Source organism: Ruditapes philippinarum, unplaced genomic scaffold, assembly GCF_026571515.1.
Source record: "Ruditapes philippinarum isolate M1 unplaced genomic scaffold, ASM2657151v2 ctg6625_1_1_1_1, whole genome shotgun sequence".
NCBI lineage: Eukaryota > Metazoa > Mollusca > Bivalvia > Venerida > Veneridae > Ruditapes > Ruditapes philippinarum.
This window is the reverse complement of record NW_026865636.1, coordinates 10,078-34,498: the sequence shown is the minus strand read 5'-3', so window position 1 is coordinate 34,498 and position 24,421 is coordinate 10,078. Positions and strand designations below refer to the sequence as shown.

Genomic DNA, 24,421 nt, shown 5'->3' with positions numbered 1-24,421 from the left:
ATACACAGAATTTGGTTTCCTTTCGGTTGTTTTGTTTTTTGTTTTGTAAAGGTTTTGGTTATAATTTTCCTTAGTTAACAGTTTCACCACAATGATGACTTTGTACTTGAAAAACAATTGATTGCGCAGCTTTTACATAGCCGTTGATTGTCTTAACGTTATCCTTTTCCGGTGTCGCGTAATCATCACAGGCGTGGAAATATTAGGCACTTTGATGAAAAGTGTCTTAAGTTGGTGTTGTTTTTTCTATGAACTTGTAGTTAATAACAATTTGCATACTTAAACATTCGTTATGCAAGTTGTTGACAGGATATACGGGAGAATTTAGCCTTGATCTTGGCTAGCGCCTACGTCATTTTCTTATATCTCATTCAGGCTATATTCTTCCGCATATTTCGTCATAATCTGGTATGATTAATAATGTATGTTTTAAAGATATTTGTTTCGTTTGACAAAAGATCCTTATAGCTTTACGGGCCGATATATCCTTCATTATTTACGTCTATACATTATGCAATCAATATCCGACAGATCCGAAAGCGGTCGTATTGAATATTTATAAATAGATAAACGAGTAGGTCGCATGATTTTCAGAAAATCTAAATCATAAGAATACCTTAAAATATCATAAGTGCATATAAAATAAAGGGAGCAAAATGACAATTTTCAGATAGATATTCATTGGAAGGTACTGTGCAAGTTAGATATTACCTTTTAATTATTCATACCAGGTTTATTTATCTAAAAATAACAATAAACATTTAACAAATTGTAAACGACATTCTACTTTTGATTTTAAAGATCCTGTATGTTTTGATCAAAGTGGTAAACACCATTAAGTGAAATTATATATATGTACATAATTATGCAAAATAAAACAGTTTTCAAACATCGAAGAATATTTAAAATATGTACTGCAAATATTTGTGCATATTATATGTAATCATTAAAATATATGCATTCATTTCTTATTGTAAAATTTGACTTTAATTATAGAAAATGATTTTTTGTTACCTCCCTTTATTTAAAGGAAATGTTAAATTCGGTAATATTTTTTTATAAATAAAGCTTTTTGGAACATACAGTATTGATAAATCTTCATTTGAGCATCATATTTATGATTTAAAACCAAAAAAAAATGTGTTACAGGATCTTTAATAATCATGTTACGGTTTAAATTGTGAAAACTTGCGAGATTGTGTCGTGGGACTCGGACATGCATGATAGGATTTATCACATACCCGTGCCGATTTTGCGACTACTTAAAAAGCCGAGCATATATTTTACGTCATTTGCGTTAAACAAACTTAGTGTAAAGACGCGCTAAATGTTAGCTCGTCACTGAAAAATGATTCATTTGCACATTAAACAGATTTTATTTTGGGTATCTGATATATAGAGTATTATATTTGTGTAGCTCCATTACTGTCTTAATCAAACGAGTTGAATAAAATTATATTATGCGAGCATGTATATTATTACGTTATTGGCTTTTTATTATCATTTATTCTATGCATGTTCATACAATGTGATTAAAACCTTGCCGTGTAAAGAAATAGACTGATAACAGATATTTGTATAGTCAATTTAAAGTGTTAGGTGTACACGTATCTATAAAGTACCTGCTAATTATTATGCACTTTACCTGTTACTTAATACCGCAGTGGATTAATAAAATCTCTTTACCATGTCTTGCGAGGCTTCTATAATTAAATGCGTACCACGTTTTGAAATTACAAGTTTCTGCTACTTCCGATCATGGTATCTGTCATTGGAGCTTATATATTTTAACTTGAACCTTGAAAGTTGACTAGTTTATACACTGGGGTAAAATTATACTTATGAAATATTGATTAAATTCGGTCGTTTGACTTTTCAAAAACAGAAATGATATAAAATTAGAAATCAATCTTGTAAACGTAGTGTTTATGGTTCAAGTATCTTGGAATGTTATAAAGAATTTTAATCTGTGTATTATATAACAAATAAAAACATATGTTTATCTGAATATTGGTGTTTTACACTATCACTTACTTAAGGTTTAGATAGAATCGGCAAATGTTACATTTTCTAAAGGCGCATTAGTATACTGCTTGATTGAATAAAAGTCTTTTGTGTTTTATTTAAAAAAAATATAATGAACACGTTGTGTTCATTTATAGTGTAAAACTTGAATTCATTTTTATGCAAATAATAAATAAACAAAGAAATTCAGGAATAATAAAAGAACATGTTACCTAATTTATGAAGGGAACTCTAACCGAATGATATAAATATTCATTTCAATGCGTTCAATAGGTTAGGAAAGGAAGGAGAACAGGTGAAATGGAAGTTGAGGAACGATTGTTGTTCTTCAGTCAGGAGATTACAAGATGCATCAAAGAACCATCCGTCATTTCTCATCTCGAGGCAGATTCAATTATACCTTCTGGTAAATATACACCAATTGGATTTACATTCTAAATCTACAGCGTGCACGAAAATAAATTCCCACTTGTTTGTTGGTCTGGGTGACTATATTCCATATTTTGCGTACTGCTGGATGAGTAAACACACTAGAAATAACAATAAGATAATGTATACGAAAAAGAACCGTCGCCATTTTAGCTACCAAACATAAGTGCTATATTGTGTTTATTTTTCATTTTAATTTACAATGTTAGAATATCAAAGTGAAAGCCACGTAATAAGGTACTCTTTATGATAATTTCATTTCGGATCCTTTTTTATTCGCACTTTATCATTTTCTTATCGCAATAAACTCTAAAGACACTATCAAAACCGAAAACAACGTTTTATCACATTAAATATCACATTAAATTATGTGAGATGATTCTGATGATTAATTTCATCGGTCATTTCATCTTTAAAATATTTGCATATTTGTGTAATTATTATGCTCTTAAATTAAAGACGACTGTTCAAAGATGAAGCAGATATTTATAGCTGCCGATCCTTTTAAAGCTAATGAAATGATGATCGACTGTCTTCGGAAATCATCTGCAATGGGAAAATGGAAATCATTACTGACCGCTTTAGAAAATGCAGGTAAATTTTAAGATATTAACATACTGCGATACTCAACCCTTGGGATTTTGACATTCTTGTATTCACAACTGAATCTGAAAGTCGCCACCCATCGTCCTTGCACGTTTTTACAACTTTTTTACAACTTATCCAAATAACCAAAAGTTAAATTTGTCAACTTTTTTCATATTTAAAAATTACATAACTGACTAAAATGGTTTTTAATTTGATCTACAGAATATGTCTACATCAAGTCCTTACTGGAAACAGACGGCAAACCAAGTGTGAAAGATGAACGCGAAAGGGCAATTATTCGAGTATTCATATCCTACTTAGAGAAGACTATTGATGCAATGGATATCGTTGCTGAGCTTTTTTCAAGAAAAGTTATAAATGACACGGATGTCGAATTAATTCGTGCTCAATATCAGAATAAAGGGAACACATATGCAACAATTGTGCTTTTAGACAGAATGCAATGCAGACTGGCTCCAGGCGAATGGTATTATCAATTTCTCGATGTATTGGTTCAAAAGAACCTCAAACACATTGTCAAAGAAATCGAGCCAGACTTTTTGCAATCCCCCGAACGATTCCGATTTTGTCATGGTGAGATTAATTCATTTATTGATTCAATGATTTAAATCCACTCATATACTAGTAACAGTAAAATTTCTTCATGTATTTTTGTCAATAACAAAAAGCTCTTTTCAATTCCTTTGAATGTAAAAACATTTTGATATTTCTGACATATACACGTTTTCTTTCTTCTCGTGATTATAGAATCAGAAGTGAATGATAAAAAAGATATGCCTGTTGAGACCTCTGAAACGAAAGTACCTGTATCAATAAAGTACGATGACATTCAAGAACACGTTCTTACAGGTATGATGAATCACTCGTTTGATTATTTATAATCTTTCAACTCTAACCATACGACGCTAAGTAGTCTGATCGTAACTTGTAAGATATATAATTGAAAATGTATTGTCATGTTAGAATGGCTTTCATTCTGTTGTTTGCAGTAAAGAGTGTTGTAGATTGAGCTGAATAAATACTAAAAAAACAACAAATATCTTATTTAATGTTGTTAAAATGCTTTAACGATTGATAAAACCAACCAATTTCAACTAATCTGAAAATTGCAACATTACTTTATTTGGTAGAGTATTCTAGCGTAGCTACTGACATGGCCAGTCATTGCATGGTTTCAGAAACAGACAAAAATGACTATGAATCATCTTCCAGTTTTTCTGGTAAGTACAGGTTTCTGCAATTTTTGTTTCATGTGCGTTACGTTCGGTTGAAGGTCAATAGGTATTTTTGGATTGTTTTTTTTGGATTGTTTCAAATGGTTATAACGGTTGTTCATGTGTGATAGAAAACACGCAAACCAGCAGTCAGACCAACCCGCTATATCAACAAGCTGTTTCAACAAAAAATTACATAACATTAGCAACGTTCTGCGTTTAGAAAAACATTATCATCGTACCAACTTGTTTGCTGATTGTCCTACTAATTATATTGTACAGTTGGCCTAGTGGTTAAGGCGTTCGCCTTCGGATCGGGAGGTCGGAGGTTCGAGCCGCACGGGGAGCGTTAATTGAAGGATGAATGTTTCTCGTGCGACTCGTTCCGAAATGGCCGCTTCGTGAGCCGCGAGGTAGTTGAAATGAATGATTACCGATTTCTATCCGCCTGGCGCCTGCCATAGTGGTAGGAGTTGGGAGGTACATGGTATGCAAGCAAAAGGTGTCTTATTAGTCAGAAATGGCTGGCTCTTTTAGTAGGGTGACACTATAATAAACAAAACCTTTACCTTTACTATATAAACTCATACTTTTTCTACATATTACTTTTTATGAAGCATAAGGTGTTATACGTAAATGTGTCAATTGCGTGCAATTACAAATGCAAACAATTTACCATTTTGTTGGAACAGATATGTACACGCAGTTTTGTCTGTGCTGTAATTTCACATTTGCTATCATGTAGAATATGAAGATGCTCTGGAAGAAATCGACGAACAGGTTAATACACCTTATGCTCTTAAAGTAGATGATATTGGGCCACATGCGAAGGAAGCAAACGACTCATGCTTATCTCTGGACAGGCTTGCCTTGAACACTTGCAGTGAACATACCGATGGTACCATAGCCTTTCAAGGTGATGCAACAGAAGTGAATGCGAGTACACAACTTGGAGAAAGAGCACCACCAGAAGGAAGGAACTTTGAGTCTGATGTAACAGCTGAGAATACAACACAAAATGGTAAGTTTGTAAAGAGAAAAACATGAGAAAATGAAATTTAGAAAAATAGATATTTTGTCGTCGGTAAACAATTCATAGAATAGTTTGCTCAATATCCGCAAAACTTTCTGTAAGAAGTACAATATTTGACTTAATTAAAGGCAATACACATAAAAAATCTGAAAATATCAAACATTATAAAAATCAATAATTATGTGTCTATTTCGTTACAGAATTATACGTTTTGTAAGGCAAATTTCTTATTATTCGTCCCCGAAAACGCATTGACCGCGTAATCTAATGTTTTTTTAAACAACGTCCTGGGGAACGCGTTGTAGCCCTGAGCAATAAATATTTGCACTCATTGCTTAGAAATGGTTGGTTCTATGAGATTGGAGAGTGTTTCCAGCACAATTGCATTACAATCAATTATGTATAAAATGACAATCAATTTTATTCATATTTGAAATATTCACAGTCTCGAGTCTTTCTTAAAATTTTTAAATACTATATGAAAGGCGTAGCAAACATTAAAAAGACGATAGCAAATTACGACATTAGAGACAATGAAGTTATGCATATTCTATATAAAAGTTTGTAGAAAGAATTTGATTTAAGATATATTATGCAAAAATTTGATATTTAAAAAAACCTGACATTTACCATACAGTCTCTTATAACATGTAAAATATACATATTTTGAATATACACAGAGAAGATATGTAATGTTTTAAACTCTATACACTACAGGTACTCACAGTACGATTACATAGTGTCATAGTGTCATAATAAAATTGGCAGTTTTTATAAGAATAGACTAAATACAGCTTCCGAGACTAACTTATACATCCCCATTTTCAAAGCAGACATATTCAGGAAGAATTTACTAAATTTCAATAAATTTCTGCAAAAAAGAATTTGCCAAAAATTGAGCAAAGTTTATCTATGGTTTATACAGAATATTTTTCAGTTTAATTGTGTAGGAAGGTATAAGCTTAAAGGCACACTTTCGAATCCGTTCCTGGAACCAACCAGTACTAAGCAATGAGTGTAAAGTTTCTTGCTAAGGGAAACAACTAGTAATCATGAAGAAAAGGGAAATAAATAATCACTATATAATATGATATGTAATATTTGAAACAGATACAGATGCTCAAAATGATGAAATTCCTGTAAAAGAAGAGCTGACAAGCGAGACAGAAGAATCTGACGATTTCAGTGACGGTATCGTCTGCTTAATATTTAAATATTTTATGATAAAACCTCTAGATTTGTTTTCACATAAACTTGCTAGCGTCTGCCTGTATTTTCTATAACGATTTTTCGCTTTTTCATCATGTTTATTTTACGTCACGATATAGAATATGATATATAACTTTTTAACCGTAACAATATCAAGTTTGTAGTCACTGCTTTTATGTGTAACTGGGTTTATACAACACTCTTAGCAACTCTTTTCTCTCTTTATATATTCCTATTTGGTACAAATACGTTAAAATAAACTTACTACAGGAAACATATATTTATCACCAATTAAACTAATTTTACTCTAAAAGATATTTCAAAGTGTCTATGATCCGTGGTGATAATCACTTGATATTGTGATTTATAGCAGATGAAACAACGGAGTCAAAATCTCTCGAAGAGACATTGTATCCTTTCCAACACGAACTTGCAGAGAAGGCATTAGCAGGCGAAAACACTATCATAGTTGCTCCGACTGGAAGTGGAAAAACATAGGTGGCAACACACATTATTGACAGACATTTAAATATGCCAACTGAAGGTAAATTCTCTTTAACTTAAATTTGTTCTTAAAGTTTCAAAATGAATGGTTTGAACGCAAGAATAAAACTAAGTCTCATTTTTTAAATAAGAAAATTACAAAAGCATGGTATTTTAAGCTCAAATTTCTTAAAAGTAAGAATCTTTATATTTATATATTTATATTGATTTTGTTTGAAATTAAATGATTTTGGAAATTTAAAGTAAAATAGAGAATTTGAAAAAAGAATCACACACTTTTCATTAAAGAATACTTATACATTGTAATTGTTTATCAGTACTGTAGTATTTTTATTTCTCTGTTCATTGATCAGGAGGAAAGAAAAGAAAAGTTGTATTCATGGCTCGCAATGGAATACTTGTAGAGCAGCAAAAGAACTTCATTTCCCAGCGATTGCCTTATGCGAATGTAAATAGTTAACATTTATTATCTTTTTTGAAATATGTTGTAAGATTCTGTAAATGACAATAATTTAAGGCACATTAACTGTCACCAGTGAGAACATTTTTTTTCTGTTTTTAAGGGATACTCAGGCAAATTAATAACAAAAATATTAAAATGATCTTTTGTACTCAGACCACACTTAAATGACTTTTTTTGGATGTCCCATCATGAATTTTTGTATAAATTCTATACAGTTTGGGTTTGAAGGGTAAATATATCTATATATGTTGAACGAAATTTAGACGTAGACAGAACCATTGAGTAGTTTCAAAACAAGTCATGTAACTTGAACAAACCCTGGAGTTAACAGATATTATGAATATTGTATGATTGAAAAAGGTCTAAGTAATTCATTTGACATGTTCTTTAACGTTTTCACTGTGATAATATTGTGAAATCTTAACGTCTTACCTGACCTACGTAGGTCAAGTTAGGAAACCACCATTTTTATGCTTCCATAAGGAGAAAAAGTTTTATTCCTGTGACTGCCTAATGTATTCATTTTGGGAACATTTACAGAATAACGAATGAAAAATTGAAAACGAAGAAATGAAACTTTTGCCTGTGCATCCCTTTTAGAATGGACACAAATGTTTTTTTTTATTATTTACATAATGGACTGTCACCTGAAAGTGTTCATTGAGTATAATATAAGTGGCATTTGACCTCAGTTTTTATACTTGATGACTACCAATGTACTTACATCCAGCAAAAGATGCTTCAGCTATATTGTCAATGAGCTATTTTTTGAAACCGTAACTGAACACACACACACACGCACGCACGCACGCACACACACACACAAGGAAAACAACTGATTTTAAGCAATAAAAAATAATATCATTTCTTTGGCCTAATGGATCTTTCAGGAACTATATAATTGAATTTTTATGATAAAATTTAAACAAAGACATTTTAATTGAAGGTCCAACATTTGAAAGGGGACACAGATGAGGCGATGATGCTAAATGCATTTCTTGAAGATAATGACATATTCCTATTCACACCACAAATTCTTGTCAATAATCTGAACACAGATGTTAAAAGTTTGTCGGTATTTTCATTAATGGTGTTTGACGAATGTCATCATACAATCCGCAATCAACCATATAACACACTTATGAAGAAATATCTTTTGGAGAAATCGAATGGAATAAAAAACTTACCACAGGTAAGTTAAAAAATTAAGTTCTTTACGACATGTTCTGCTTGTTTTTCTATGTTCCCGTGCTTGAATTTTATTGATGTAACATTATATTATAATGATTGTAGTTTTTTTTGAAGAAAAATCGAAATTTCTTGAATTAATAAGTTCTATTTGTGGTTACGGTTATGAAATACACAGAAATGAATAAAACATTTTTGAAGTGCATGTTCATGTTTTATGTCTGCCTTTTTTAACATAGAAGTTGTTTTGATTACTAGATCATTGGACTGACAGCATCTATTGGTACAGGTCGAGCTAAATCAGAGCAAGATGCGCTTGAACACATATTTAATGTGTGTGCAAGTTTGGATGTAAGAAATCTGTCGACAGTAGAAAAGCACAAAGATGACCTAGCAAAGCATGTCAGCATTCCAAAAGAAGGTTCGGCTATCATAAAACATCAATAAAACACCTACACTTTCCTAATTTACGGCATTCATTTATTCTCTCTGCTCTGTTTTATTTTTATAGTGGTAGACGTCAAATGTTATGCCTACATTTCAAAGTAATTTCGATATAAGAACTAATTACCAATGATGTATAAAAGTGCAATATAATTTCGATACAAAATCAACTAGATTATCATTTTATCAATAAATTGTTTAAAATAATGACTTTCTTTCATAATAGGCTAATCTTAACGAAGGAATTGCTCATGGCTGTCTACTTTCAAGGTATTTTCGAAGAGAACGATAAACAAAAACAAAACTCTACATTTCGAGAGCATAATTATACTGTATTTACTTCTTGTTTAAAAACAACTTTTATTTATTCGTTGAAGAAAGTATGAGAAATATAAATGTTCGTAAAAGTGAAGCAACATAAGATTTGTTTAGGGTGCGTGAAAGTGGAAACTTTAACGTCGCACTATCACTCTGTAATTGTTATGGCTACTTTCCAGCTTTGTCTGTAGAGGAAGGCCTCAGGTGCGCCTCCGTGCATTAAGTCTGGAATGTACGGGCACATGAAAAGAACTACTGACGTTCCGTATTCTTGCTTGATAGCTTCTTCATTTGAAATAATCGTACGAAAACACAGTGATGAGGGTCAAACGGTTTGACGTATTCGATATTAAAAACTCGGAAAACGGCACTTTGAGTTAAAGAAAAGAAGATTGTAAATTTAATAATAACGTACTAAATATACGATATAAACCATGCAAAATTCAATTTACATTGTTTTTGTTTTATAAAGAAATGTTATATTTGTGTATCAGAGAAAAGGATAGTTATAACATTCTATTTATAGACAAAATACCAATGCAAGCGAGACAAACAGATCAATGTAAAAGCATACTTTTAGTGGCATTGAAGAAAACACTTGATTTTCTTGAAGGTAAACTTTTCAAGTTTTCATATTTATTAAATTATATATTTAAAAACATATATTTGTTCATAATCTTATTACTTATAGCCCAAAGAAATGCATTAAGAACAACTGAAAATAACTTAATCAGAGTATAAAGTAAGTGCATATTCCTTTTTTGAAGATTTAGCATGGACGGAACCGAATTTGATAGAAATAATGCACAAATGTCCAAAGAATATTGAAGATAAGGAATTTGGAAAGTGGATATCGGACATAACTAAGACAGCAGAATCACTAAGAAGAGGTCGGGGAAGAAATGTAGTCTCCTGTGGAAAATATCTTCAAGTATGTTAAAGATGTTTCGTACAGATTATTAAATTCAAGTTGATCTCCATAGACCCCTTTAGATTATCTGCAGATAAATAGAATTTAGACATGACAAATCACGGCAACCGTCACCAACTATATATATTTGACGAGATAAGCAAAAAATGCATCGCATATAGGCTTACAAATACGTGTTCATGATGTATAAGAACAATTCCCAAAATTTATTATTAGGATTTTCCAACACTTCCTATACAGTTACTATTTGAACGCTATAAACTTTTGCTGCTTCATGTTGTTTGTTATGGCATCACTAGCTTTTTACTGGCTTCTAAAAATTAGTACAAATGGGTTATCAGTAAAAAAAGTGACGAACGCCCATTGCAATATTTATTTAAAAAAAGCGGTAAATAAATAGATAACATGATAAACAAATACACTTGTGTCAGTACCGCTGACTTTGCCAGCGTAAACTTAGTAATTCAGTCTATTGCATAATATGTAAATGATAAATACTGCATAAATGCAACAAAATAAAATTTAAATGATCCCATCCATTCTTTCTTTGAATATTTTAGATCTACAACAATGCATTAGAGATAAATAGGTTACTGAGAACTACAGACGTTGCACTTTACCTTGCGCGTCAACACGAGGAAGAAGCTGAACACCCAGAAACTTTTACAAAAGAAGAATCATGTCTCTTTGAAACCCTGAAAGGTTATTTAATTTTCATAATTTCGGTCATAATCATCTACACCTGTGATATGGTGCTTCTTTTATTAAGTACAAAAGTAAACTTGGAATTAAATTTATGTTTAAATCTAAAAGTTTGTAAAAAGCTTCCATTATAACGGGTAAATAAAACGGTACAATGGTTTTTGCAATTCGCAGTTTCAGCTTTTGGTTGTCCCGATAAAATGTATTGAATTATTTAAGCTTATTCTTGTTTATATTTTACTCCAGAGGTACAAAAAGACTTAAGAAAAGTGAAGTCTGACAATCCCAACGTGCATGTTCTAAGTAGTATTTTATCAAATCTGTTTGCTGGAAAGGAAGCAGATTCTAACTCTAGAGCCATGGTTTTTGTTCAAACACGAGCAACATGCAGAGCTTTGGCAGCTTTTCTCAACGAAGAGTTAAAGTCAATATACGTAAAAGTGAGTCCTCTCATAGGAAAAGACACTAGAGGAATTGATAAAGGTACATGTCAAGCAAAAGATATTACTATAACAAATTTATATCATTGCCAAAAATGAAAAAAAAAAACTTGGCAAAAAATAGAAATACTCGCGCACAAGAGATTTTTAAAGTTTTTAAGTCAACATATGCACATTGTGTTGCCAGACTTTCATTTACCCCGAATATCAAAAGGGTCAACACATACGATTCTAAATAATCATTTGAATATCTGCCAGGTGGATACCTAATTTAGTTACATCGGACCAGAAGAATTAGGTAATTAAATGCGCTTAAAATTACTGAAAGTGATTCCTGGATATGACAGTTGCCGTATTTTAAATATTGTGACTGGCTATTTTAACTAATTTTACTTTTTTATGCCTTTTTATTTCTGTAGGAGGGGATAATGTTGAAGAAATGAAATAGAAAATTGTAAAATATTTGTTAATTTTGATGACTTTATTGCATTGTATATTTAACTACCCTCGTAAGCTCTGAGTGAAGGAGATAAAGTTTGATGGTTACTTAATTAAAGGCATGACTGAAGAAGACCAAATTCGAATATTGGATGAATTTAAGGAAGGTGATTTCAAAGTGCTAGTTGCGACATCAGTCGGAATGGAGGGTCTTGATGTACCTGACTGTAATATGACACTAAATTACAACTTTAACGCAAACGAAATTACCAAGATACAAATGTCAGGTAAGAAGTTGTTCATAAAAGTATTCATACATCAACGTTCAATATATAATATTGTATACAAGCTTAAAAGTTCTACTTTACATAAAATAATATTCACAGAAGACATTGGCTTTATTTTTACACATTTTTTTATTTGAACAATGAACAATTTTTTAGATTTTTTTTTTTCAACGCATTATATATAAAAAATACGTATACATAATTCTTTCTTTTTTTTTATCTTCATAATGTATAAAATGGCTTAGAAACTTATCGTTAAGCATCAATATTGTTTTTATTTCAAAGGACGCAGCAGGAAAGCAAGGGACCGCGTTATGATTGGCTACTGACACTCGGCGGCAGTTCGATAAAGACAGAGAGTAATGTGCGAGTTAAAATTAATGGGCGGGGCGTTGCATTTTTTAATAATTTGGGAGAAGTCGCATTGAAAAGACGAATACTTACTGCGCAGAAGAAAATCTCTGATTGCATAAATGGCACCACAAACAATGGAGATGTCTTACAACAGAAAGTCCGATGTAATTGAATTAACGAAATCACTGTAAAAAATGTGGGCAAATATTTTTAATACCTCTAACCCCGGAAGTTAGACACATCCTATACTTGTTGTACCAATGTCAAGGGTTTGAAGCAAAAAATGCCGAAAGAGTAGAACAGAAAAAAAAAAAAAATGAAGAAATGCTCAGTATGGGTGTACTGAATGAAAAAGTTTAGGATGTTCTGCACTCTAGCCAGACTCAAAACACTTCCAATCGCACCCCCATACCGTCAAAAGCCTGGGAGTTATTGCAATTAAAGGTGACCTTGATTTCTACAATTCTCAAATTAAGAAAAACTTAAGTTTATCTGTGAAAAATGTCAAATGACATATCAAACATACAAGAATTGGTCAAGCATGCCATATAAGGTGATGGAAATAAGAAATTGTGACCTTGAGCGTTTATACAAGCAAAATGAATAAAGAAAAGCAATGCAGTTTAAAGATGGTCATCATAAATTCGTATCTTTCTGTAAAACCACACATATTTTTAAAGCAATATTCGGATATAATAATACTACAATCACCATGATCTTATTTATATATTTGATTCTGTATTATCAAACTGAATTCTGGTCAGTGTCTCTGGCAAATAAAATTATGCTTTAAGTAAGAATTTACAATTTGTAAAAATTGTCTTAATAAGATAGACGATGAGTAGCGGGTTTTTTTTATAATTAAAGGATATTGTTAAGTATTTTTCTCTATTGTTTCGTAAATAGTGTAATGATTGTTTGCACTACTTTAATTATTTAATATGATTAAAATAAAACTATATCACTTGCTTAAATACCTATATTTTTGTATTTCATTATGTTGCACCTGTTTGAACTCGAATTTCTTTGCCCACACCTGACGTTCAAATGTTATGTTAATGCACATTTGTTACGTAACTTTCCATGGAGTAATCGTTTATATGTTTATATTATCAATGTACACCGAGTGCTGTCAAATAAAATATAAGTTTCTTTATAAATGTTCTGTATCGTAAATTCGTTATATAAATGTTTGACATGGTTATTTGGCCTTGATAAGCTGTTGTATTCCAATATAACCCGTGTCGCTAGATAACGTTTATTTTGGCGAAACAGTCGTTTATACCGACCCATATAAATGCCAGGATCTTAATTAAAATATAGCTACTTTATACTATAATATACAGCTAACAAAGATGCATCCTATCAAACTTAAAGATATACTATGCTCGAATTTGATATGTTGGAAATATTGATAAATACTACATAGTCTCTTTGTAAGTATACAATAAACATGTTTTGATTCCACACAAAGATTTTATGTTAAAAATTCTACCAACAATAGATGGTTACAATATGAATATATAGTGTCATTGAAAAACTGGCAATATTTATTGAGGAAAAGGCCAACTATGCTTGACCTTATTAAAAAAATATAACTGAAACAAACGCACTGCATATAGGTCAACCCATTTTTCTTAGCTTCCAATGGTACTACATTTCCAGAATACTCACGGTAGCTCATGCTTAGTTGCTCGTTTCTTCAACAATTTTGTTAATCACTTGTCAGCTATTTTCACCTATAATGTTGTATTTTCACTTTTTAAGAATTTATCCCGTTATGTTAATAATATGTGCATTCACCGGAAATAATTAAATACATACTATTCTATATTGTAATAGAGCATTGCTAGAAACATCAACTTATAGTTGAACATATCCATTTCACATTTCAAAGATCAGTAATAATAAGATGTTTCTGATGATTTCCCTAGAGAAATTTCGAAAATAAGGATTATAGTATCATATTTTTACTGCACTTGTAATTATGAATTTATGTGAACTATGAATTTGCTAACTTTACAAGAAAGAGCTTCATGACTTTGATTGTAACTGACTGACTGAAAAAAAAATAAAAAAGTGGTCAGTAAAAAGAAAAATTCGTGCGTCCTTGAAAAATCCTTTTATGACTGATTGTGTGATACACGGAAATTATATCTGGCATTTGATTTATTTTCGTAAAATGACCATTACTGGATACGATTTCATGATTTGTGTTCTATAGGATCTCCAACAAACAGATGATGAATGGTATAGAATAATAGTTATAAAACTGAATAGTTCTACTATGTGCGCATTTTGCCATACTATCAATTAAATTTATCTAAAGGTTCATTACAATGCTTGCCGGAGCATAAATACTGTTTTATAATTGACAAAAACAATCGTTCTTTTTGAAACGAGTCTTGTGTTTGTAACTACCTATAATAACTAGGGCGGCTGCCATATTAAGTCGAAAATGACTTGACGTTAAATATTGATATCAATAAATACTAATAATCTGTCTTAATTATGCACATTTACGTATTAATCGTGTAACATATCTTTTTTTGACAAATTGATTGACGAAATATTATGTACTCGTTTATATTAAGTCATTTTACCGTTAAGTTTGTTGTTCAGGTCAGTTGTACTACACTTTGACGCAAAGGACACATGTCTAACAACTACAAAAAGACGCAAATGATGTTTTCCATTGTTAAGTTGTATTGATGTGATTTTGCGATTGCATTTTGCATCAACGAATTTCCAAATAAACGCTTAGTAGTAACAGTAACAATAGAATATTATATAGTCATATAATTTCTTTTGACTTTTAACTAAAATTAGTTAAAAAGTCCGTCCGCCAAGTATTTAAATTAATAGACGTAAGATATAATTAAGAAATAAACGAATAAAAAATATCTATTTGAACAATTAAATAACCTTGCTTGCTGGTAGCAACACACACTATCATGAAACAAGTACAGACAAAGATCAGCCAGCATAATTATGCTATCAGATCATGGTATGCGCTGTTTGCTGTAGCTTAAAATGATGAATGGTTTTGTCGAGAGTGAAAGATTAACAAGTCTATTATATATCTAACATGTGAAGCGTGGTAAGAGTTAATGGGGGAAGGTGCAACTAACTAGAATGTCCTTCTCCGACATATTTTACATATCTGATTATCAGAATTTAATTTTTTAGAACATCAATGTTCCTTAGCCGTCTTAACATGCGCAGAGCTACGATATTATTTCCAAAATAGAAGTTTTTGCTATATATTCTGTGATATGAGATTGTGGAATGACTTTGTCCTGGTATTTTTACTGATCATTTCAATATCAGAAGAGAGGAAACTCTCCTGATTTCTCAAAGTAGATAAACAAGAGTTATTCTAACAGTGTGCAAAACTAAAAATTATTTTAAAGCGATACTTTATTTTGCTTTAGTGTATACATGCCCTTCTTGCAGTTTAAATAGAAAGATTAACATACAGACACAAATGTTGGTCTAGATGTGACAATTCAGTGTCTTCATTTGAACATATTGTTTTTATCTATTTAAAACATCAACATAACAACGACAAACAAAATAAAATAATAATAATACATGTAAATAAATAAATAGATAAATAAATAAATAAATAAAACAACATAAACTACAAACACAGTTGTTGGAATCTTTTATACTTAAGCCAGCTATGACCACACAAATGTATAGAATATGTTCCCAATAGGAATATGTTCAGCAGTTATCGACATATCTTATCGAAGACAAATTCTAGTACAATTTATCGACAGCTTTTCAGTTCCTGAATTAGTTTTTATATCTGTGGAGGCTAAACAATTGTGATATCAGAGGCCATTTAATCCTACCTAGCAATATCGGAGTCTACATTAATAAGCTGGAAAATTAAGAGTTCTCTTTATGAGACAGCGTCTTCATATCACATTAACGAAATAGGCTACGACGTACGGTATCAGATTCTCCTCTTATATTTTGGTATTTGCATGTACAATTTGTCATTTTTATGTCTGTAAATGTCAAAATAATACGGGATCAAAAGTTCTTCGTCTCAAAAGGCATAAAGGTCAAGAGTTTTACAATTCCTTATTGAACTTTAACTTTTGTCATTGCAAGTTTTAATTTCTAAATTGAAGATTGAACGGCTAAGAATAAAAGCAAGCATTGATAATTAATTTGAAACTGCATCTCTATATTTAACAGGTTTAGATTAAAAAAGTCACTGTCGCCTGCTGTTGTGAGTGTTAATTAATGCTATTAAAAAGGGGAGCTCCATCAAATTTCTTACCTTACTTAAAAACACAGATACAACAACAACCGGAATCGAATCTTGACGAAATATTGAAAAGGAATATACATGTATCATGTTTGATTGTTGGCTGTGTGGTTGTTTAAATTAGGAAAACTTTCTAATAACATCAATAAATATAAAATATGTTTATATCTTTGAACAGTTAAATGTAAATAAAGTGACCATTTAATTATGTCGTAACATATTTGAGCTTAATTTGTATTTTCTTTCGCCTGACAGAATGCTCCTATAAATCATCTGATAAGCATCAGAAAACTTATTGGACCCTAAATGAAAATACTGACCATTGTGATTTCGAGACAGGCAAACATTATCCATAACAGAATACTGTTTAACGAATCTGGATCACGTGTCATTATTTCTCAATTTAGCTGTATACAATCAATCAGTTAGAGAAATGAACTGTTGACCTTTTCCTGTATAATATGGGGTTTTTTACCTGCAGTAAGGGGGCGATATTTTTGGAAAGACATTGGCTAACTTTTAAAATAAAAGTTCCCAAAAATTATTAAAATTTAAATTAAAAATAAAATTAAATTGGAAATTTCCCACCAAAGACAAGAAAACAAGGGACCAATTAACTTAAAATAATTATGTTTTAAGGGAAAAATTTTAGAAAAATAAATAATCCCCGCACCATTTGAAACAAGGGATTTTTTTTTAAAATTGGGTTTTTTAGTCAAGAGTAATTATATCATTTATTTAAGTAAAAAAATTTTAAACTAAAAAATTATTTAAAAATTTGAAAAGGTTTAAAGTTTTTCAAGAAATTTGAGAGGAAAGGGTTTTTCTAGAAGTAAAAATTAACAGTAAATTTTTAATTTTTTTAAAATTTTCACCCGGGGTTTCATTTTTCCGGGAGGAAATTTAAACTAAAATTTAAAAAGCCCCCTTTTTAAACACATTTTACCCCAAAAGTAATAAATAACTTTGTCTTGGGCCTAAAAAAACCCTAACATTCAAAACATTTCTTTTCCCTTTTTTAACAGATTGTTGAAAAATATTGTTTTAATTTTTGTTTCAAAATTTTAAAAATTTTAAAAAGATATTTTAAACGGTTACTTTTAAAATTTTTGTATTCCCAAATTTTTAACATCCAAACAAAAGAAAATAATAATTTCCGTGAGGGCCCTACGTCAAAATTTTAAAATTTTTAAGAAAATAAATGTGGTGAAAGGGCCCAATTGTAGAAGTTTCCTTTTTTATCTCAGGTTTTAAAACAAGTTTTTATCGATATAGCTTCCCGGGCTTTAAAAAAAAAAGTGGAAAAAAATAAATAAAAAAGTAAAATAACTTTTTAAATGAAAAATCCGTTATTTTAATGCAGAAATATACCCTTTAAAATTTTTTAGACTGCCACTATACAATGTTTTTGATGTCCAAATTAAACCCAAAGGGGGGAATTTTTCTAATGAAAACAGAATATGTAACTTAAGATATCGCCACAATGAGGATGCAGACATTTATGCTTATAAAGCTCATTTTGATTGTTTGGACACTTAAATAAGAACATGAGTTGAAATAAAGCTGTTTCTGTTTTTTAGTAAATTTACAAAATGCAGCTTGAATTATTTGTAAATAAACAGATTTTGTCATGTTTACACCCTATTATGTCATAAGAACTTTTTTGTTTAAAAATCCGTTTGTAGCTCAGTTCACTGAGAGACGGATCAATATCTACCTTTGCAAGACAAAACTAAAAGCTAAATTATGTTATATTATGAGATTATATTAGACCAACTGATGTTTTTTACCAGTCTTAACAAAAACAATGGCACACACTATAATCGTTTTAGCAACTCATTTCCACTCAATCGGTATCTTTCATTTGAATCATTGTAGCAATAGAAAAATACTGTTTTTTGCACAGTGTTTTTAATAAACCATTGTTGAATATTATCACAACTGAGTCAGGCTATTCATACAAATATCATTCTGCCTGGTGGATGTGTATTGATTTACGATATATTGCCTAAAAGTAGCTTGCCTTACGATACACGTAGGTGATGAAAGAACTTTGTTAGTATATATTGTCTTACAAAACTAAAATATTTCCTCTTCATACTTGGCTCACATTTCATTTGTATTTATGTTGTTTTTTTATGTTGTTTTTTTGCAATGTGCAATTACTTTAAAAGTGAATTTTGTTAAGGTTTTGCTATTAGAAATAAGTCAAACTTAAATCTTAAAAAGACAATTTCATCATGTAGTAATAACCCCAGGAAAACCAAATGTTAATTCAAATCCCTTACACGTTAGTAACGTTGTAGATTATGCAAAGAAGAAACACATTTTATTGACTATTTTGTTCCCATTTTTACTTAATGGGGGAAGAATTTAAAAGGTTTTTACCCAAAACCCTACCTAGACTAGTTTTAAACCCTTTTTTAACCAAAAAATTTTTATTTCTTTTTTTAAAACCCTTTCTGGGGGCTTTTTCCTTTAAACGTTTTTTCAAAAAGGGGGCGTTATTATCATCTGATAAAAAATTATTGACCCTGATCAAAAAAGGGACGTTTTTTTATAGCAAATACCCTTTAAACAAATATCTGCAAATTTAATTTCTTTTAATTTAAATTTCACTTGTTAATTTTTTGGAAAAAATGCATCAACAAAAAAAATTTAATGAGTTAAACTAATAAAAAACCTTTGCCCATAAACATTAAAAGGGTTTTTTTAAAGGTTAAAATCATATAAGTGCATTTAGTTTAAATTTCCCAGGCGGGCCCTTTTGGAGGGGGTAGGGCTTATGTTTAAATCTGACGTTCGAATAGTAGTTGATTTCTGCACGGCATTTCAAGGTAAACGTGATAAGGGCCTTTTTGGAAATGGCAATGCTAATAAAACAATGAAGCCATTTTTTTAAAAAAAAAAGAAGAAAGAAGAGTCTCTAATGAACACTTAAAACAGCAAAATTGAAAATGTTGCAAGTTTGATTAAGCATGTACATTGAGAGAAGTGGTAAATGCAAGGTACGGTCCGCGCCCATAAGCCACCGCCTTACGCAATATTCAACATTTAAGATCCTGTAACACAATTTTTATGGTTTTATAGCATAAATATAATGCTCAGATAAACATTTATCAATTTTGTAAGTTCCAAAAAGCATTATTTGTACAAATATAACCGAATTTACATTTCATGTTAATAAAGGGAGGTTATTAGAAATATATTTTCTATAAAGTCTAATAGTCAAAATTTTCAATAAGAAATGAATGCATATATTTTAATGATTACATATGATGTGGACAAATATTTGCAGTACATATTTTACATATTCTTCGACGTTTGAAAATTGTTTTAGAAGCATAATTAAATACATAAATACAATTTTACTTAAGTGTACTAACAACCTTAATTACAACATATAGGATCTTTAAACGTGACAATGATGAAAATTGGAATAAAGAATCAGAATTACCTTTGAATAATTGATAAAACCTTTCGAATGATATCAACTGAAGCATAATGATCTTTGCTCAATTGTTTATTTTTTCACTTATTTTATTTTTATTAATTACCCCTTCAAGTTTAATTTATTTTTTAACAATTACTGGTACAATAGTCCATTTCATTGTACAGCGTTGAGTGAAAGTCATGATCATAAATAAATTAAGGCATTTCATTAGGAATAAGATATTGAACAGAATGAGGAACATTTAACACGAAGTCATGCTTTATAATCATATTCCAAATAAGTCTAAAACATGATTTTTACATTATCAATAATCATCGTGAGTTTATATTAAACAATATTGCCATACCACGTGACTTTTCGGGTACGGTACACGCAGATTTTTCACCCGATTCAGGTATATATTTTATTAATAACTTTGCTTACCCGATTTTGATCAGATAAGGCACAGAGTACCCAATAATATATAAGCTACCGACGGAAATTCTGAAAACCTCTAAATGGTTTTTGAGAACATTCGAGGACAGTTTTTTCATAGCAAAGGTCGGGGAAAACGTTACACACTCGTTTATCACAACTAGCTGTTTCTAGTAAGTCGTCTGCTTTTTCACTGCTTCATAGAAATAGTTTACTATGTCAAATGTATCTAGTGAATGCAGTGATGTTTTAGCGTATTGTTATATAGTTATGTTGAAATGGTACTTATTATAAAGGATACGATACTCACATATTTTCTGTCATTTTGAAATAAATCTGCAAAAGTATATGAAAATTTGCTTTTTGAAATTTACATTGTTAAATATATCTTACCAATATAACCATGACGAAACAAGCTGAACTTATAAATAAAAGTTTACACCAGTTCTACTTAAAAGTCAAACACCGCAGATTCAAAATCAAAAACCATAACACACTCTCTAGAAATTTTACAACCTAATAAATGATTTGTTATTATCAAATAGCCAGTTAGATAGACATAAAAAGCAACATTTGCGAAAATGCACTTCAAGAAAGATTTACAGCTAATGATAAAATGACAATTATTTGTTCTCTAAGTCTAACATAAGAGAAAAACGCATTTAAGATAAGTTTAACCTTTACCGAGAAGTGAAGATAAAATCGCATGCGCTATTACACTCCTTCAATCACTGATAAATCAGTTTTACAACATAAAGTTTAATTCCATTTTCTGTAAAATTTGAATATGTTAAAACAGTACGTTTGGTTCTGATAATGAAATCTGGAATTGATGCATTTGTCAATAGAATGGTATTGAGATGTTTTTGTTGTTAAAACAATATTGGAGACTTAACAAAATCAATCTTCGCTATCTTGGCTAAAAGCTGAATGTTGTAATGTTATATTAATTTTAAGATAATTTAAAATCCTTGGGGGAAATTGTCCATACGGTACTTATCATCGTCATGCTACAGTATATAATTAAAATCTTTCGCATATAAATCCAACGAATGACATTTAAGTATTTCTTGCTTAAATGAATAAAAAACAACCACAAAAAAAACAACAAAGAAAACATAAACACAAAGATTGCTATAAAAAGGAATGAGTTTCGGATTTTTTAAAATTCAAAATGTTACCAGTTCATATTTAATGATAAAATTTGTTTATTAATAATTCATTACCGTTAATGAACAGTCTCATTCAAATCGAAACTGCAACATTTTCACTTTTGCAGTATGGGTCTTTCTTGAGGGAGTTTGCAATTCTTAATAATTTGGTTTATCTATTATTAGTATTATTGTTGTATGGCAGTTAAAGGAAAGAAAAATTAGCTACAATTGAGATGATCTTGTTTGGCCATAAACAGGCTCAAATCGACTGAGAATCATTTTGTCCATGAAAGACTCATTCAAATCGAACCTCTACTTTATCTCTGTTTTTCGTTTAGTTTTGTATTTTTTGATATCCAGTTACTTGAATAAGTATAAAGAAATGATAAAGATCAACTAGTTGAAAAGCATAATTTTAAAATAAGAAAGAGAACTTTACAACTGAATTACAAATATTTTGATATAAGATTTATAGAATTATTTTCTCTGATTAAAAAGTATTTTATTGAATACAGTTACTTTGAAGATGCTGCAATTAAGAGAGAATATTAAGCAAATGATGTTTTCTTTTAAGGAGGTTTTAGACATAATTCATTTTACAGCTTATTCACTCCTTCTATTTAAATATTCATATGTAATTATGTCCTTTCTAAACAGTAAACAAATAGTACATTCAGATTAATTTCAATATACCTATAACATCCAGACATGGAGATTTTCTTCATTTTTAAATCATTTATTGAAAAAGAAATGCAATTTTATCATGTATATCATGTACTTTTTTCTCATATTCGTTATCTATGATATATACTCACAACATAGATCTTACAGTTATATGAATCAGGCAATTAACTTGTAATGACCTTGTAAAATTGTACAAAACCTTTCACAGGAAAATTCATCATAATATTGTATGTTATAAGTTCATTTCAAAGTGTGAATTCTCCTTATTATAGAACAAAATTTAGCATTCACAAACCTAAACAATACAATAAGTATTATTATCACATGTTTTGAGTCATTCTGTCTTTACAATGCTAACATAACTTTCCACTCAGCATGTCTGTTTAAACATTGATTAGAAATTGATATAATAACAATGGGCATTTATATCTCCTTAAGTTTCCACAGATGATCCATTATATTTCATGATAAACAGCCAATCAGTCATGTTATTCTTTATTCTTAATATCTAATATATATATATATATATATATATATATATATATATATATATATATATATATATATATATATATATATATATGATATTCCGTCTGCATTTCGGAATGCTATTATGGTTAGCCAAACATGTGATGTTATATTTGGAAATTCAGTAAAGTGTGAATGCTGATTAAGTCTGTGTAATGATGGGTGGGGGTATGTTGGTGGAAATGGGGGCGTGAGAATTGATGCACTTTCTATTATCGTTCATGAACAGACACAAACACACCCAAGTAATCAAATATATCGCTTGAATAGACATAATTTTGAAAACGTGCGTGTATTTTCAATAAATTGAAAACGTAAGACAATTTTTCAAAAAAAGAAGTAATTTTGTCTATTGTTATATTTTTGAAAACAGGATATTAAGATGTCGTTGTCGTTCTATAAAAAGCAAACATCATTAAATTGCATTATGTTAGACTGTGCTGTGGATAACTGATGTCATTTTAGATCATCTAGGGAATTGTATTTACAGTAATAACTTTTTTTATGTAGTTTGTTCCTCATTTGATATTAAATTAAAAATGTTCAGAGGTTTCATATTTGAAATTAAAATCAATTACAATAACTGCTATCTCTGCACTAAAGAAAAACAAATCTAACAGAGTTTGAATCATCTTTATCACTAATAATTACTAATGATTATATTTAATCATACAAGTTATTTCTTTAAAACATATACGTTATTTATTTACGTAGTAGTTTGACATTTGTGTGTTACAACATGTTGAGATATATTCAACAAGTTCGTATCACTTTGTCTAGTTTATAACCAGAATTATAATTTATTGGAATCAGCAGTATTAATTTCAATAAACATTAAAACAAGACAAATTATATCTAACTTATATCCACATTTTAAGTCGACGTTACAAATTGTATAAATATGTTCTTAGCATCTGTTTCATGATCTACGTATATGCTATTACTTTATAAATTAAACTTGATAAAACCCTACTTGTAAAGCTTAAGACAAGCGTAATTGCTAATTTGCCTATATTTTCTGCAAGAGAAGCGGCTTATGTCTTACTTACGTGTTGTTGAGACAGTAAGAATGCATACACTTCAATTTTTCTAAAGGAATTATGTAATTTGTTATGATTTCAGCTTCCCTGCAGACATTGGCTTAATACATCGTCGATCTTTTTGGCAAGAATAACAAAATTCAGATAACCTTTATGTTTATTCATATGATCAATTTTACTTTGTTTAGCTTTTAAATTAAAAAAAATGAAGAACATATTCAAAGCAAATATATTAAACGATGTTTGATTAGGAGACGAGTGTTTTCAAAGGTTT

At 30.1% G+C, this 24,421-nt stretch overlaps 2 protein-coding genes across 3 annotated transcripts; both read left to right on the top strand.

Moving 5' to 3' along the window:
* The first annotated feature begins 554 nt into the window (after positions 1-554).
* On the top strand, positions 555-7,470 carry LOC132729852 (uncharacterized). Of its 2 annotated transcripts, none has more exons than XM_060715693.1 (10): positions 555-688; positions 2,299-2,431; positions 2,914-3,048; positions 3,265-3,636; positions 3,811-3,912; positions 4,194-4,283; positions 5,023-5,298; positions 6,421-6,501; positions 6,893-7,063; positions 7,377-7,470. In XM_060715693.1, the coding sequence occupies exons 2-9, from the start codon at positions 2,326-2,328 to the stop codon at positions 7,015-7,017; spliced, it is 1,287 nt and encodes a 428-aa protein (XP_060571676.1). In that variant the 5' UTR covers positions 555-688; positions 2,299-2,325; the 3' UTR covers positions 7,018-7,063; positions 7,377-7,470. The 2 variants fall into 2 exon arrangements, with proteins under 2 accessions (XP_060571676.1, XP_060571675.1); XM_060715692.1 differs by having other exon boundaries at positions 6,890-7,063.
* On the top strand, positions 7,051-11,957 carry LOC132729850 (antiviral innate immune response receptor RIG-I-like). Its single transcript, XM_060715689.1, has 9 exons — positions 7,051-7,063; positions 7,377-7,471; positions 8,433-8,678; positions 8,933-9,095; positions 9,963-10,049; positions 10,204-10,367; positions 10,928-11,069; positions 11,316-11,552; positions 11,929-11,957. Exons 1-9 carry the CDS (start codon positions 7,051-7,053, stop codon positions 11,955-11,957), a joined length of 1,176 nt encoding a protein of 391 aa, XP_060571672.1.
* Positions 11,958-24,421: the final 12,464 nt, after the last annotated feature.

Bases quoted from the DNA above. Each gene is read 5' to 3' on its own strand.
- LOC132729852 (XM_060715692.1), top strand. From the start codon at position 2,326: ATGGAAGTTGAGGAACGATTGTTGTTCTTCAGTCAGGAGATTACAAGA. The intron at 3,637-3,810 runs GTGAGATTAATT...TCGTGATTATAG, and splicing joins ACGATTCCGATTTTGTCATG to AATCAGAAGTGAATGATAAA. The intron at 6,502-6,889 runs GTATCGTCTGCT...TGTGATTTATAG, and splicing joins ATCTGACGATTTCAGTGACG to CAGATGAAACAACGGAGTCA.
- LOC132729850 (XM_060715689.1), top strand. The intron at 8,679-8,932 runs GTAAGTTAAAAA...TTTGATTACTAG, and splicing joins GAATAAAAAACTTACCACAG to ATCATTGGACTGACAGCATC. The intron at 11,553-11,928 runs GTACATGTCAAG...TTATTTCTGTAG, and splicing joins CACTAGAGGAATTGATAAAG to GAGGGGATAATGTTGAAGAA.